Raw genomic sequence first — 16,092 nt, forward strand, 5'->3', positions numbered from 1 at the left:
TGAAGAATTGCCCAGTGAAATATCCAATTTTCGCGGCAATTTCTTGGAAGTATGCTGAGATGGGAGTTTCTCTGGCTTCCTGTGTGCACATCTGATCATAACTCCATATTTCTTCCATGTTCGTGCTCTCCGCTTGCCCTCTTCTCTCACTCACACTCACCCCACCACCAAGGACCCCTGGGTCTCCCACATTTTTGTTCTACTGGATACTTGTTTAGTTCTGGCCCAGCTAAACTGGATTTATGGAAGGCTTGATCCCAATCAGTGTCAGGGATGCAGGAAATCTGTTGTGGGCAGGGCGGAATCACGGCTGATCAGTTAGGTGTGGTTGAGGGCCCTGTCAAGCTCTGGGTGAGAAAATGCAATTATGGAAAATTGCCCATAGTAATGGTGCATTAGTCAGAGGGGAATGGGTCTGGGTGGGTTGCTCTTCGGAGGGTCAGTGTGGACTTGTTGGGCCAAAGGGCCTGTTTCCACACTGTGGGTAATCTAAAATTTGAAGACCTGTCAGCAGCAATTTTTAGGAAGGTGGCATCATCTGTAGCATGTGGGGTGGGAAGAGCTGTTTGTGAATGTAGCTGTGGTAGTCACTGGATTGCAGTGGACAGTTTATTCCCCAAAATGGAGACAGAAGTCAAAGGAAAGGAACAGAAGTGTCGGAAATGAGCGATGTGAAAGTTAGAGAGGGGTGGAAATTGGAGGCAAAATGAATGAAGAATTTTTCAAGTCCAGATGGTAGCATAAAGTGGCACCAAAACAGTTGTTGTTGTAACTGAAAAAAAGTTGTGGGGCGGGGCCAATATAAGGCTGGACCAAGGATCGTTCCACGTAGAGGCAGGCATAACTGGACCTGTTCGGGTGCTCATAGCCATTCCTTTGACTTGGCAGAAGTGAGATGAATTAAAGGAAAAGTTATTCAGTGAGCAAACAAAGTTCAGCCAAGTGGAGGAGAGTGGTTAGTTCTCTGGTCAAAGAATAATTTGAAAGCTGTAGGACAAATCTGGTGGGGAAAGTCGATACAGAGGGATTGAATATCCATGATTAACCATAGGCAGTTAGCCAGGGAACTGGGAATTGTCAAAATGGCAGAGGGCATCTGAGGAATTGCAAATGTAGGTGGATAGGGTATGGACAGGTGGAGAGAGGATGGAGTCAAATAGGAGTAAGTGAGCTTGGTGGATACAGATTCCAGCATCTACAGTAATTTGCTCCCAGGAAATACAGTATTCATCAATTATGTGTTAACTGTTGTCAAGTGGGCCAGTGGTTGAAACAGTGCAGTGTTTGTTTCAGTTGGCTGTAGGGAAGGGAAGATCCGTGGTTTCTGCTCAAGAAAATGTGTAGGAATGCTGTTTGAATAAGATTGACACCCATTTGAACTGCTACGTTTTACTGCCGGATGATGGTGAGCAAGAATTCTTGCATCTTCATTCCAAGATTTTCTTCGTAAGTTGAGGTTCCCATTCTTGGAGCAGATGTGAACTTGAAATTTTGATAGAATGTCAATTTCTTGTAATGACTGTGTGCAATTATTATAGAAGAGCAAAATCCAGCAAGTATTAAGTATGTGCCCTAATGGTTCATTGTATATTGTACAATTGCTTAGTTGTTTAAAGTTGTTGGCAGGCTTAATGTTAAATATACGATATTAACTAGAAAAAATAAGCTGAGTAATCATACGTTTCTTTTTTTTTAAAGCTAATGGGAACGACACCAAAAAATTTAAAGGAGAAGGATCTCCAAACCCACCCTCTCGTGTTCTTCACATTCGTAAGATTCCAAATGAGGTTTCAGAAGCAGAGGTCCTTTCACTAGGTTTACCATTTGGCAAAGTCACTAATCTGTTGATGTTAAAAGGGAAAAATCAGGTATGTGGATTTGTATATTCTAGCAACTGCAAACCAATTTTCATGCAACGAAGTTTGGTTTTAAGCACAGTATCTTGCATGTGGGATTTCAGCAATGTCTTGCTCATAAACGTAAGACTTTTTTTCCAAAATTATCATTGTGAATGTTAAATTGGAAATAAACAATTATTCATCCATCTTCCAATTCTTAATGCAGTTTTTATTTTCATTGGGCTGTTAAATGACATTAATCTTTACTCCAGGGCTGTTTTAGTTGCAGTTTTTAGCCCACAGCCATGGGGAATATGGAAGAGTTTGTGCCCTCTGATCTCTATCAAGGATGATGCATAGTATGAACAGATGTTAGAAGCTAAGCAAAAGATGCACCGTGCCCTATTTGCATGAACTTGCAGTTAAGTGTCAATATTCCACCCAGTATTCCTGGTTCTGGTTACCATGTTATACATGCGAATCCTGATGACATGCATTCTACTCCTTTTCCAAATGAAAAATATACATTTTAAAAAGTCAGAACATGGTTCAGCTTTGCAAAAACACAGGGTGCTGCCCTTTTATTGATGAGTGTTTTGCATTCACTGCAGACTAATTGAGTTGAAGGCAGTTTATTTAGAGACTTTATGCTTGAAACACAAGCCATCACCTGGAGGAAAAAGTCACTTTAACTACCTTTTCTTCCTAGTACTGTCCTTTTACAGTAATTATCTTTTGCAGAAGTGCATTCAGCAGGTAATGCTTGAATTGCAATCTTGTGAGAAAGGTTAGAGATGTACACCTTTTTGGAGAGTTGTTCTGATTCTAACTTTCTACAGGATCTTCAGACCGAGGCAAACGATAGCAAGTAGCTGTCATGCATATGTGAAACTGGAATTGAAACCGCAATGCTGAATGAATTTGCAAAGTTTTCTTCTTCACCTGTTTGAGGTGTTATGATGTCTAAGACAGATGTAATTTAGGATTTAGAATCGTACATTGCATCCTACATGTCCATCACATTTTTGTAATAAAACATGCTGTCCAATTTTGTTCGTAGCATGACTACTAGGGATCTTGTAGTTATCTGCTTACTTTCAGCAAAATATATTTTGTCAAAGTATCGCAATGATTAGAATCATAGAGCACGAAAGGAGACATGTCAGCACAGTATGTATTCTTGCTCCTTGAAAGACCTATTTCATTTGTCCGCCCTATCCAGTTCTTTCCTGGTTCTTCACATTTCTCCCTATGATTATTTATCCAATTTTCTTTCATCTACTTCCACCTTCAGATAGTGTTCCTTTTCAATTGTGGAAATTCAAGTGTGTGAGCACAGGTTGTTTTCATCATTATAATACAATGATTGTTCAGATTTATTAGCCTCTCCCACCTGTGGTCGTACTATAGCAGCATAGTTCTGTATCTCCAATGTAATTGAACTTTTCCGAAGAGAAATCCTGAACTAACTTTGCTTCCCAAATCTCATTCCTACCTGCCCGCTCACCCCCGCGCCCAGCAATGCCTGTCTCTCACATCCTGCCCCACTCTTGAAATAAGAGCCAACATTCCATCAGCCCACGTACTTAATTTATCAATATCATCCTGTAAAGCTGTTGGTATGCCTCTCGCTGCCCTTGATGGTGGTGAGTTGCGTTATGGTACCATTATAATCCACACACTCTTGATTGGCCCACAATGCCCTTAGAGGATTCCAGAATTTTGACCCAGCAACAGTGAATGAATGACCACATAACTCCACGTCAGGATAGGGAGTGACTGGGAGGAGAACTTGGTGGTGCTGCTCACATATCTGCTGGCATGGACCTTCTAGATGGAAGTGGTTGTGGGTTTGGAAGCTTGGGGAAATTTTGCAGTTCAATTTGTGGATAATACACACTGCAGGTGCTGGTGGGAGTGGCTTTTTGAGGATATGGTGCCAAGAAGGTGGGCTGCTTTGTCTTAGATGGTGTGAAGCTACACTTAGGCAAGTGGGATGTATTCCATTGCACTATTGGCATGTGCTTTGTAAATGATGGGCAGTCTTTGGGCAGTCAGGAGGTGAGTTACTTGCCACACTATTCCCAGCCTCTGACGTGCTCTTGTAGCTACTGTGTTTAGTGGCATGTCCAGTTGAGTTGCTGGTCAGAGGTGATTTTCCAGAGCTTGATAAAATGATGAGCGACATGGACAGGGTGAATACCAAGGTCTTTTTCCCATGGTAGGGAGTCCACAACTAGAGGACATAGGTTTATCGTGAGGGGGGAAAGATTTAAAAGGGGCCTAAGGGGCAACTTTTTTTGTGCAGAGGGTGGTACATGTATGGAATGATCTGCCAGAAAGAGTGGAGGAGGTGGGTACAATTGCAGCATTTTAAACGCCATCTGAATGGGCATATGAATAGGAAAGGTTTAGAGGGGAATGGGCCAAGTGCTGGCAGATGGGACTAGGATGTCTGGTCGGCATGGATGGCAGCAGACTATTTTAGCTATACTGGAAGGCCCTCTCGGACCAGTCCAATTGTCAGAACTTCATGTTAGTATGATTTGTATTGGAGATTCTAACACAGCTGTGCAAGTCGATAGCGTCCCAAGATCTGATGGTCCACATCCCAGTAATGAAAGGTGGTGGTTATGTCTATCGTTGATACATAGGTGACCATGTTCCAAAACACTATAGGTTCTGAAATTTTTAAAAATTCATTAATGGGATGAGGGCATCACTGACCAGGCAGTATTTATTGCCCTGTGGATTGGAGCAATGTGTACCAATACTAATAAATGTGTGAGAAAGAACGTTGGCACCTATGGACTTGTGAGCCTTAACCGATAATGGGGATAATGCTAGAATCTACTATAAAGGTTGGAGTAAGTCTACATCTGATTGGGGATAGTCACTGTGAATTTATGATTGGAAAATAATTTGGGATGAATTTGGCATTTTTAAAACCTTTTTCTTGCCCAACATGTTAAAGGGGAGACCTGATGAATGTAGTAGACTTAGATCTTCAAAAGGCTCCTAATAAAGTTCCCAGGAAGTTGGTTGAAAAGAATTCAAGCACAGGATTCATGATTGACTGACAGACTTTTGGAAAGATAGGGAGTCACTCTCCTGTTGGCAGTGTGATTAGTGGGATATGACCAGGATCAGTATTTGGGGCCCCAGTTGGTTACAATATAGATCTCGGCTTTGGAGTTGGGGATCAAGTGCAATATTTCCAAATTTGTGAATGGTACAAAGTTGTGACTGATGTGAGGAAGATATCAAGTGGCTTCAGGAGGATTTGAACAGGCTTGAAAATGAGGTTATCTACTTTGGGAAGTGAAACTTGGCAGTTTGTTTGTTAAATTATAGCCGAGAAAGTATAAATGTGTGAAGGACCGAGGAATCCTTGTCAATAAGTCACCAAAGACTAAAAGTTCAAGTGCAGCAAGCTATTAGGAAAAGTAATAGAATGTTAACCTTCATTCCAAGAGGATATGACTGCAGGTGCAGTAAGTCTCTCAATTTACGTAGGAGCTTGGTTCAACTGCATCGGGAGTACTGTGTGCAGCTTTGGTCTCCTTTTCTGAGTAAGTGTTGTTAGAGTGTAACAAAAGTTCACCAGACTTGTTCCTGGGTGGTGAGACTGTCCTGTGAAGAAATGTTGAGCAAAACGGGCTGATATTCTCTAAAGTCTGAACGAATGTGAGGTGATCTTATTGAAACCTACAGAATACTTGAGCCAGGGGTTGGATGCAGATGTTTCCTCGAGTTGGAGAGCCTAGAACAAGGGACACAGTTTTTTAAAAAACATGTGGGGTGCCACTTGGGTCTGACAGGAATTTTTTACTCTTAAGCATTGTGAACCTTGGCATTCTCTACCATTAGAGGGTTTTAGAAGTCCTTTTGAGTAGGTTTAAGGTAGACATTGATTTGATTTGATTGGATTGATTTCTGATGACCAGTAGCATACAAAGTTATCATGATGGTGAGTACTCAGCATTGAAAAGCAATGGTCTATTGAATTACCAGGGTGTATTGAATTGAGGGCAACCACAAAAGGTTGAATAGCTTATTTCCTGTTCGTAAACACAATTTGTCTTAGATGAATCCATGTTGATTCTGCCAATTTAAGCATTCTTTCCTAAGTTTCCAAATATCGCATCCTTTATAATAGATTTTGAATTTTTCCATTAACATCAAACTGAGAGGCTTGCAGGTCTTCCATTCTCCATTTTCCTTACACTGTAACTTTTCCTCTATCTGCATAATTTTGAAAGATAATCAAAGTATCTAGTATTTTCTGGCCCCCTCCTTCAACAATTTTATGTAGCTTCACTTGTCCAAGGGATTTGTTAGCCTTCAATCTAATTTAACTTTTTAAGTACTACCCCGACTACAGGGGAACCTCTATTATCCGAACGAGCTGGATTGGCACTATTTCGTTCGGATAATGGATTATTCAGTTAATCGATTTTAAATGGCTTTCCTCTGGGACTGAGTTTTTAACATCTGCTCCCCTTCAGGAGACTGTAGAAGCACACGGTGCGCAAGGCCCCACCCCCAACCCTGGTGGCCCCGAAAATACCTGGTCCAACACTGCCCCCCTCTCATCTCCTACCCTCCAACATTGTCCCCAGCCCCATCCAACATTCCCGCCCCAACGCTGCTCCCCCGGCCCCCCAACCCAGTCCAACATCTCCACACCCCCATGCCCACAACCACCCCCAACCCCATTCTGGGGCAGCCAGACTGCACACCAACAGTCAGACTGCTGCTGCCTTTGTAGGGTAAGTCTCCAAATAACTAATGCGCGCGCGCGCGCGCGCGCACACACAGCCACATACACAACCTTTTACTGCAATGTTTTGATAGGTTCCACCTCTGCCCTGTGCAGAATAATGTTGGTCAGATTATCTGGAGACGAGGGGGTTTAGAATATACCCCTCGGTAGAATTCCAGGGAAAGTGTGGGGAGAGAGAGGGCAGCAGGTCACTCATTTGGAGACTCTGCCTGTTTAATCACTTAAAACAAAAGACGCGATCACTGTTGGAAACGCCTTTTGTAATGTTTCTATCAGGACCTCAAGATCTCCTTCAGGTAATCTGATTTTTGGATAATTGATATTCGGATAATTGAGGTTCCTTTTGTTTCATTTAATATTTTAAGAGTTGCCTTCTGAGAAGATGGGCATAAAGAAATGTTTCTTTACCACTTCCCCAGTTATAAATTCTCTTGTTCCTACGTAATGGGTCCACATTTGCTTTGGCTAATCTTTTCTTTTACATGTAAAATAATTTTTTACAGTCTTTTTTTTTGTTTTTCAGTAGCTTGCATTTGGATTTCCTTTTCCTTTCCATGATCAGTTTTTGGTCCTCCTTTTCTTGATTCTAAATTGCTTCCAGTCTTCAGGTTTAACGATTTCCTAGTGCTGTTATTACCACTCCCTTTGATCTAAGAGGATCTTAACTTTTATTAGCTGCAGTATTTTCCATCAGGTATTTGTCTTGGGAGAATGTTTATCTGATGTAGAGCGATTATTTCTTTAACTGCTGTTATTAATATCTGAAATATTCTGTTCTTATGCAAATTATTTTGATACTTTTATTTGTATTTATTCTGCAGTTATGGCAAAAGTTTTTTAAATTTTCCTTATGCGGTTGTGTTATCAAGTGGACTATTGAAGGATAGCTATGATTCATAAGTATCTGGGTAGTTTGCTCTGTGTGAGCAGTTCTCACAAGTTGATGCATCTTTTTTTATTTTGCCATGCAGTTTGTGGCTCATGCTTCTCAACAGACCATTTCTGTAATGTTGCAAATTGAATCTCAATCATGTCCCTCACATTATCTACTGAATCTGAATTATGACACAAAATGGAATAGCTCATTTTAGATGAGGGACCAATGGTAATATTGAAAATAACAATTTCAGGTTTGGTGTCTGGTATTAGCTTGATGCCCAGATTTCTCTGAAATATTATGCCCTGATATAAAGGATTTACTTATTTGAGTTTAAAAAAAAAAATGCTGTACTGTTTTGCTTTGCATTGATTTTTTTCTCATTTGAGTACTTCTTCTCTTCTCCTCCCCCCCACCCCCCCAACCTCCTGCTCTTGCAGGCTTTCCTTGAAATGGCTTCAGAAGAAGCAGCTGTTACTATGGTGAACTATTACACCACAGTCACTCCACACCTCCGCAATCAGCCCATCTACATCCAGTATTCCAATCACAGGGAACTGAAGACTGATAACTTGCCCAACCAAGGCGTAAGTCTACCTTAGTCTTATGTATGTGTAATTTTATTTTCCTTTTGAAGGTGTTGTCCTCTTTGTGGGGTAAAATGTTGCTGATACTGATGATTTTCTTACAGAAACAAAAATGTAGAAATTGCTTAAGTGTTTAGTGTGAGGTTAGGATTGCTTTTCTTTTTATAACCCAGAGAAAGGTTTTAGAAAGCTTATTTTAAGTGAAGCTGAATGCTGGCAGAAGCATAACTGTAATCTATAAATAAAATCAATATACCTTATAATTTTTTTGACCGTGTCCCATACTTATTAACGTTGGACTGTTTCAGTTGTTTGGTGCAGTCTCTTAAATAAGTAACTTGTGGATGGCCTATGCAGAGCCGATTCAGTGCACCACATGGTCACAAAGGTGCACCCTATTGTGAGCGTTGATGGAAACTTTATGTTCAACATATTGATTTGTTACTAAGCTTATCTACTTAATTGTTTCTGCTTTTTGAGAGTGAGGGGAGAGAGCTCATCTTAACAAGGAGAGTGGAAAGTTGACCTGATAATTCTTTGCGATCTGCAACTGATGTACTTACATTTGCATGTGAAGTTGTAACTTTTTTTTTCCAATCTGGTTGATTCTATTCACTATCCTGGTAGGAGTCTGCTATGCTGTAAGAGCAAACATGGGTGTCATAATTACAGTACTTGTAAACACTTTCCTATCTGACCACTTGCATGGTTTATTCTATCATCTTCTATTTCCCTTCCTTTCCGCTCCTTGCCTTGCGCTGACCTGCTGTGCCCCAATTTCCATTTTTGGTCGTCTTGTTCTCGTGCAGTGATGTAATCTGGCTGAAGTTAAGCTTTTTCAAAAGCAAACTCCATTCCACTACAGTTTGCTTTACAGTTCCCTGACTGTATAGATTATTAATAAGATTTTTCCCCTTAGTAAGTTATGACCAAATGGATTGCAATGGGTTGATGCAAGCAAACATCTGTCTTTTGGCGTTGCATACTAGTGTTGAGTTTTAAGTTCATCTTTTTGCGACAGCCAAGACCTAATTACAAATTTATAGACATGTACAGAAAATAGTTCTGCTTGTGGAGGAGTATGCCTGAAACGTCGATTCTTCTGCTTGGATGTTGCCTGACCTGTGCTTTTCCTGCAACACATTTTTCAGCTCTGATCTCCAGCATCTGCTGTCCTCACCTTTCTCTAAAGCGAGGGGCCATAATGATATTATTTGCAAGTCAAGTAGATAATTCCTCCGGGTAGTCCGGTTTCCTCCCACAGTCCAAAGATGTGCAGGTTAGGTGAATTGGTCATGCTAAATTGCCCGTAGTGTCAGGTGAAGGGGTAAATGTGTAGGGGTGGATTGCTTTTCAGAGGGTTGGTGTGGACTTGTTGGGCTGAAGGGTCTGTGTAAGTAATCTAATCTAATAATTCTGGGTAATCTGCTTTACCCAGATAATTGGCCAAATAAGAGATGAATTGAAAGGGTAACTGCTATGCATGTGAATTGGAAGGCTATGCTGATCAGGTTACATGAATGTCAAAAGGGTAAGGCTCAAACGGCGTGTAAGCACTAACAAGGACTTGATTAGTCAAGTCGTTTCTGTGCACATTCTACATATGTTTTATGTAATGTTGAACTTTATTGATGGTGTCAGCATTAAAACAATTGGAGGTGGTTCTCAATTGCCTTCTGAATTAATAGCAAACAGTTGGCATGAAGCCAAGTTAAAAACCTGGCAGTAGAAAAAAATTGTGAAAGTGAAACTTTTTTTTGTTGCATGATGACAACCCAGACAACAAAGCAGAATTTGACACCTCTAAGTCTGTATGTTTTTATAATTTCATATGTACTTTAATTGTATGTTTCTAATATGCTATCAAATATAATTTGCCTTTATGAACAACTGATAGGCTGCAGCTATTTAGAAAGTGAATAAGCAGGCATGATTTGTCTTTGAAATTCTTGTTTGCATTCATGCCCTGGGAGTGGCCCAGAAAATGAGGCTTGATGTGTACAATGAATGTTGGTTTTAAAATGGAGTCACACTGGACTAAAAACAAACCTCAAAGTAGTTCAGCTGGTTTTAAGTATGTTCTGTTGTGCCTCAAGAGCACACTAACTGTCAGTGGAAAAAATGTTGTTTGTTTAACTTTTAATTCTGGAAATTCATCACATGACAGGAATTAGCTGACATCTGTTAAATGAGATTTAACTGAACACTCTTTTTGAAACCACTTCACATGAATTGTAGGTAACCTTTATTTTTCACGTACAGCTATGATCAGTTATTGCAGCGTTGTGCATCCAAGGCTACAAACAAATCAAGATTTGAAGGATTTTGATTTTTAGTCTTTGTTTTTGCCGTTTTGATACAAGCTGACTACTTCCAAAACAATATTTCAAATTGCACGATTAACTAATTAATTTTGTTGGCTTAAAGAAGGTACATTCATTTGAAGGCTTGTCATTTTCAAACTAATTCTACATTTAGAATTAAATATAAGAATGTTTTTATTTTTCACTTTGGTTGAGTGAAGAGCTTCTGAGCACAGGTCCTCCCTGAGCTGAGTTTCCTTTATACCTCACCTTTTAAAGATTCTGCCAACTGCTTTTTTTAGTTAAATGGTGGTGTAGCTTCTGAGACACTGGACTTGGGCTTTGCAGGAAAACCTTTACTAAGCTGTGGCTGTATTCTACTTTATATCCCTCAAGTATTAATGCAGACAGCTGTCTATCTGTCTTAAACAATGTGCAGCACTCCTTGCAGGGCATGCAAATCAGCATATCCCCTTTATTTGATTCTGTACTCCCCATTTGCCTGGTCGGATGCAGTTCCAGTAACTTTGTCTTGGACAGTGCCAAGCTTCTTCAATGATTTGATTGGCAGTGCATCCACTCCCTCTTCCACTGATGCTCAGCAGTATCAGTGAGTGCTATCAACAAGGTCCACTGCAGAAATTCACCAGTGATCCTGAGACATGAACTTCCAAACCCACGGCCACTTCCATTTTGAGGGACAAAGGCAGCAGATACATGGGAACACCACCACTTGCTCATTCCCTTCTCAGCCATTCACCACTTTGACTTGGAGATGTTGCTGTTACTTTGCTGTCACTGGGTCAAACTCCTGGAATTCCTCCCTAAGGGCATTATGGGTCAGCCCACAACAGATGGGCTGCACTTGTTCAAGATGGCAGCTAACCACCACCACCTCAAGGGCAACTAGGGATGGACAATGAATACTGTCCAGCCAGCAAAGTGCTTATCCCACAAAAATGAATTTGAAAAATTACACGTGTTTTGTCACATGGTGTGTATGTGTCCAAATTATGCAATGTCACATTCTTTAAATATAATTTACTGACCGGAAAGCAAGTGTTTTTCTATTACGTTGCACTCTGTGATGGCTGGAATATTATTGCTATTACTCTTCTTCACCTGTTATTATCCATGTTCTATGTAACATTTTTGGAAAGGCCATAAATTGTAAAACAAACAAACCTGTGGCTAATCACAGGAAAAGCTGCAGTGAAAATCTCCTATCTAATTCTGCTAACTGATTGAGATAACATATCTTGATAGTTCTGTCATTTTCATCCTTGAGTTGGGGCGATCCTACAGCAGTGAACTAGGGAAATCTGTTCAAATGTTGGACACCACTTGCGTCTTGGATTTTTTGACTGAATGCACAAAATGTGCAGTTATTAGTTAAAATAGTTTGTTAATTTCTAGTTTTAGCAGGGTATTTCTGTTTGTTACCTGACACTTGATGACACAGCAATTATGAAAGTAACTGCACATACACTTGCAGGTAGTCTTTTCTGTTGTCTTGTTTAATTGTACTTCAGCAAATTGGAATATACATTGCTGTGGATCATCTGAAACAATATTTACTGAACCTGAACACACTTCTGCTACTTGGCATTAAGTGCACAAGCCTAGTCAGTTTGCAAACCAGTCAAGAACAATGTTTTTCCAATTTCTCTCTAACTGCCTTCGTAAACATATTATTTACTGGGTTTTTTTTTGGGGTGCACTGCTGGAATGATATTGTTGTTTAGGTGCTGTGTACTATTTCTAATATGTTCACTTAGCAAATAACTCAATAGAACCCGATCCTTTTCCTTTAAAACGTGATCAGTTCCAACTTGAATCAATTGAAAAACATCAGAAGGTGAACCTGAATCAGTTTATTTGCTGTCATCATTGAACATTCTACCCCCCATTCCCCTGCTCTCTGTCCCTGAATCAGACTTGAAATGACAATATTCTTGATTTAATTCCATTATTTCTGCACAGACCAGAGCACTTGCAGATTCGACTGTTCACTGAATAATCTGCATCAGCACCAGCAGACTTCACTTTTCAAATTCACTTCATGTATGGCCTTAGTGTTATATATTTATATATGTTCTGTTTACTGTAAATGAAGGATCGTAGTGCCAAGTAAGAGATCTTATCAACTCCATGAGCAGGTAATTTTAGGAGCAACATTCGATATATTGATACTTGCAATAAACTAATGGCACGTGCACCATGTCATTTGGTCACAGAATTACATCAGCTAAGAGTGGTCCAGATTCACTCCTTTGATTCTGAGGAAGCACCTGTCTACACAGCTGAGTTAGTGATGAGTCACTGGGAGAAGAGAAAAATTCTCTCCTGAAGCCCAATAGTAAATGCTCATGGATGTTACTGGATCTGGCAACAATACGTCCTGCATCTGATGCCACCTGCTGTCATGGATCTGTAATGAAGAATGGTCAGTTGGGTGATATTTCAAAGAATGTTAAAGGATATGGAATGGTGTTTCAATGCGTGTCACTCTTTTCCCCCTGCATCTCCTAACTGTAAACAAACCATTGCATCATTGTCGAATCACATTGGAATTGTTTGTGCTGCATCCTAGAGTTTCCTAACATTTGCAATCCAAGTACTGGAGACAATGTTTTCGAACCAGGAATTTGGATTTTCAAATTTAGAAACCGATCTGAGGCAGAGTCTTGGGGAACCAGGCCAGACCCCCTCAAAATGTTTTCAAAAGGTAGCTCAGGCCAAATTTTTTTTTATAAAGGCAGTTGTAATATGGATATCTGAGAAGTGATGCAGCTGGTGAAGCCTCTCTGCTTTAAACAAAACAATTTATTTAAGCATTTGCAGATGAAACATGAACACAAGAAAACGGTATTTAGAATAACTTATAATCTGGCTGATTTTTTTCTAACTTAACAAAGCTTTTACAATCCCGTCAATGTCTCATACACACACATGTGCGCACACTTCTCTCTTGGCAAAAGGCAAATTCAACACACTGCCTTAATGGCAGTAAAAAGTTCAGGCAAGAAACATCTGAAGCCAAGGGGCAGCATTGTCACTAGTTGTAATTTATTTTTAGTTTTTACACTTCAAAGTTGAAGATTTTGTCACTCATGTTTGGTCTGCCAGAATGAAATAGATTTTCTATTATCCTGATTATTTTACACCTGTCTTTTGCAGTGTTATATGATTTTAACCACTTTTTTCAAGTTTCTGCAGTTACTCAAAAGTTACTGCATTGATTGCCTTTCAATGTGGTTGGGATCCTTTTTAAAAATGAGATGCTGTAGCCTAAATCCCAAATTAAGTTGATATTGTTTTCAGTAAATTTCTCTTTTCCGCACACAGACGTAGTAATATATCAGGTGTAGATCCATTTTCAGAATTGCTGAGTATAACTCATGTACAGTTTAACAAAAAGGAATCTTGACCAAGGGAAAGAGAAGGTAAACAGCCACGGTAATTGTGGTAAGCTGCTACCTTGAACCACTGTATTCCATGTGGTGTAGGTGGGTCCACAAAGCTTCAGAGAGGGATTCCCAGGCTTGAGCCAGCAAGAGAGGCAATATATTTCTGAATCAGCAGGGCAGTAGTTTAGAAAGCACATGTCTTGCCACGTAGCTGCTACCCATGTTCTTCTATATCTATGGAAGCAGCCTTGATGAGGCTGTAGAAGTTGAAATGAAATGAGTGATAAGAGAAAGAGACTTTGAGTACATTAAAACAAGGGAGAAATATTTTTAAATGACCTCAAATTTAGAGTAGACTGTGGGCGGTTGCCAGGAATACATTGGAATCGCAAAGTGTAAAAGCAGTTCATATTCAAATGCAGTGAGACATAGACAATATCCAGGCTTGTGCTGGCAAGTCATAGTCACATCACAGGAGTGCCAGCAAGGTAAAATCTCCCCACCACTCTGGCATTCAATGATATTGCAATTTCTCAGCCCCACTTTCAACTCATGTGGCTTATCATTGATCAGAAACTGAACTGGACTAGCCCTATAAATACAGTGCCTTCAAGTTTGAAGTTGGGTAGTCTGCAGTGATCATCTCACCATCTGACTCCCTGAAGCATGTCCACTCTCTACAAGGCACAAGCAGGAGTGAGAAGCAGTGGAAGTGCAGATTCAACAGCAGTTATGAAACTTGACACTATCCAGGGCTGGCCAGCCAACCCATAAACAATTACTTTATCCACCTCTGACTCTTGGTAATGGCATTAGTGTGTGCTATCTTCAAGATGTATGTAAACAATACATCAAGGCTGCTTTGATAGGATATAGAAGAACATGGGTAGCAGCTATGTGGCAAGATATGTGCTTTCTCAAGTACTGCTCTGCTGATTTAAAAATATATTGCCTTTCTTGCTTGCTCAATCCTGGCACTTCCTCTCTAAAGCTTTGTGGGCCCACCTACACCACATGGACTACAGTGGCTCAGAGTAGCAGCTCACCACAATTACCTACGGGAGGGCAGTTAAGGATGGGGCAGTGATTGCTGGCCCAGCCTGTGAAACACATTCTCCAAACAAATTTTAAAAAAACAGTTCAAGGTATCAGTGTTCCCGCAGCAGGTGGACCTAATATTGTACCCTCCGGTCAAGAGAGACAGCATGGAGGTGTGAGGCCTTTTTTTTAAAAAAAAGTATTTTGGGAGCAATAGTAGGCAGCATGATTGTGCAGAGCGCAGGTGAGAAATTGCAAAGTAACCACTGTGGAAGTAGTTTGTCTGCCTGTACAGTGGCTGCACGGTAGGATAAAGTAGAGAATAGGTAATAATGGGGGGCTTGAAAGAAATTCACTGCAAGCATCACCGGAGACTTTGCACAAATCAAGTTGGAACAAGTAGCTGAGAGAGTGAGTTAATATTGTATCAGCACAGTTTCTTGGAAAAACATAGCCTGGAATCCACCAGAACCCAGACTGTTTTGGAACTGGGAATGTGTAATGAAACAGGATTAACTAAAGACCATGTAGTAAAGGGTCTTCTGGACAAGACAAAAAGTATCATGATGTGAAAGAATTTTCCTTTTAGTTTGAGACCAGGAAATGTGGATCTGTAAATAATATCTTAAGGACAATTGTAAGAGTATGTGGTCCAGAGTTGACTCAAGCGGGCTGGATGGATGGCTTAAACGGGAAGATGGTCATGATGCAGTGGCAGTTGCAGGATATTTGCTAATTCAAAATAGATGTATTCCGTTGAAGAATAAGATCTTCTCGAGAAGTTAACTAAGGAGATGATGGGTGATCAAATAAGGCAAGTTTTTAAACCCCACAGAGATTAGTAATAGGACATTAGACTGGAAAAATTTAAGAAACCAACAAATAACTAACAGGATAATGAAAGAGAAATTTGAGCATGAGAAATGCAAGCAAGAAGTATAAACTTGTAAAAGTTCCTACGATGTAGTAATGATGCAAAAATCAAGAGTAGCTAAAGTTGAAGATCATGCTTTGAGGATGAGTGTGAAAATTAATCATGAGAAAGGAGGATATGTTTGAGGCGTTATCATTTTTAATTCCAGAAGACACGATAAGCAAAAAGGAAGGAGGCATTTAATTACCATCACAATAGAAAAAGTAACAAAAACATTGAGAGTCGAGGCTGATAATTGTATTTTGTATTAGGTCAACTTCATAAAGATAGAGAAGAACAATATTGGGAGGAGCTTGGGACTGCAAAAGGATATAGGCGT

At 40.2% G+C, this 16,092-nt stretch overlaps 1 protein-coding gene across 3 annotated transcripts in view; it reads left to right on the forward strand.

Annotated features, from left to right (window-relative positions):
* ptbp3 (polypyrimidine tract binding protein 3) overlaps nucleotides 1-16,092 on the forward strand; it is a 118,943-nt gene that overhangs the window by 68,111 nt on the left and 34,740 nt on the right. For all 3 annotated transcript variants that reach the window (XM_060839309.1, XM_060839317.1, XM_060839327.1), the window contains 2 exons: nucleotides 1,699-1,868; nucleotides 7,942-8,088. In XM_060839309.1, coding sequence (XP_060695292.1) covers nucleotides 1,699-1,868; nucleotides 7,942-8,088 — 317 coding nt within the window. The remainder of the gene's footprint in view (nucleotides 1-1,698; nucleotides 1,869-7,941; nucleotides 8,089-16,092) is intronic.

The sequence above is a fragment of the Hemiscyllium ocellatum genome, chromosome 2 (genome assembly GCF_020745735.1).
Source record: "Hemiscyllium ocellatum isolate sHemOce1 chromosome 2, sHemOce1.pat.X.cur, whole genome shotgun sequence".
NCBI classification, from domain to species: Eukaryota; Metazoa; Chordata; class Chondrichthyes; order Orectolobiformes; family Hemiscylliidae; genus Hemiscyllium; species Hemiscyllium ocellatum.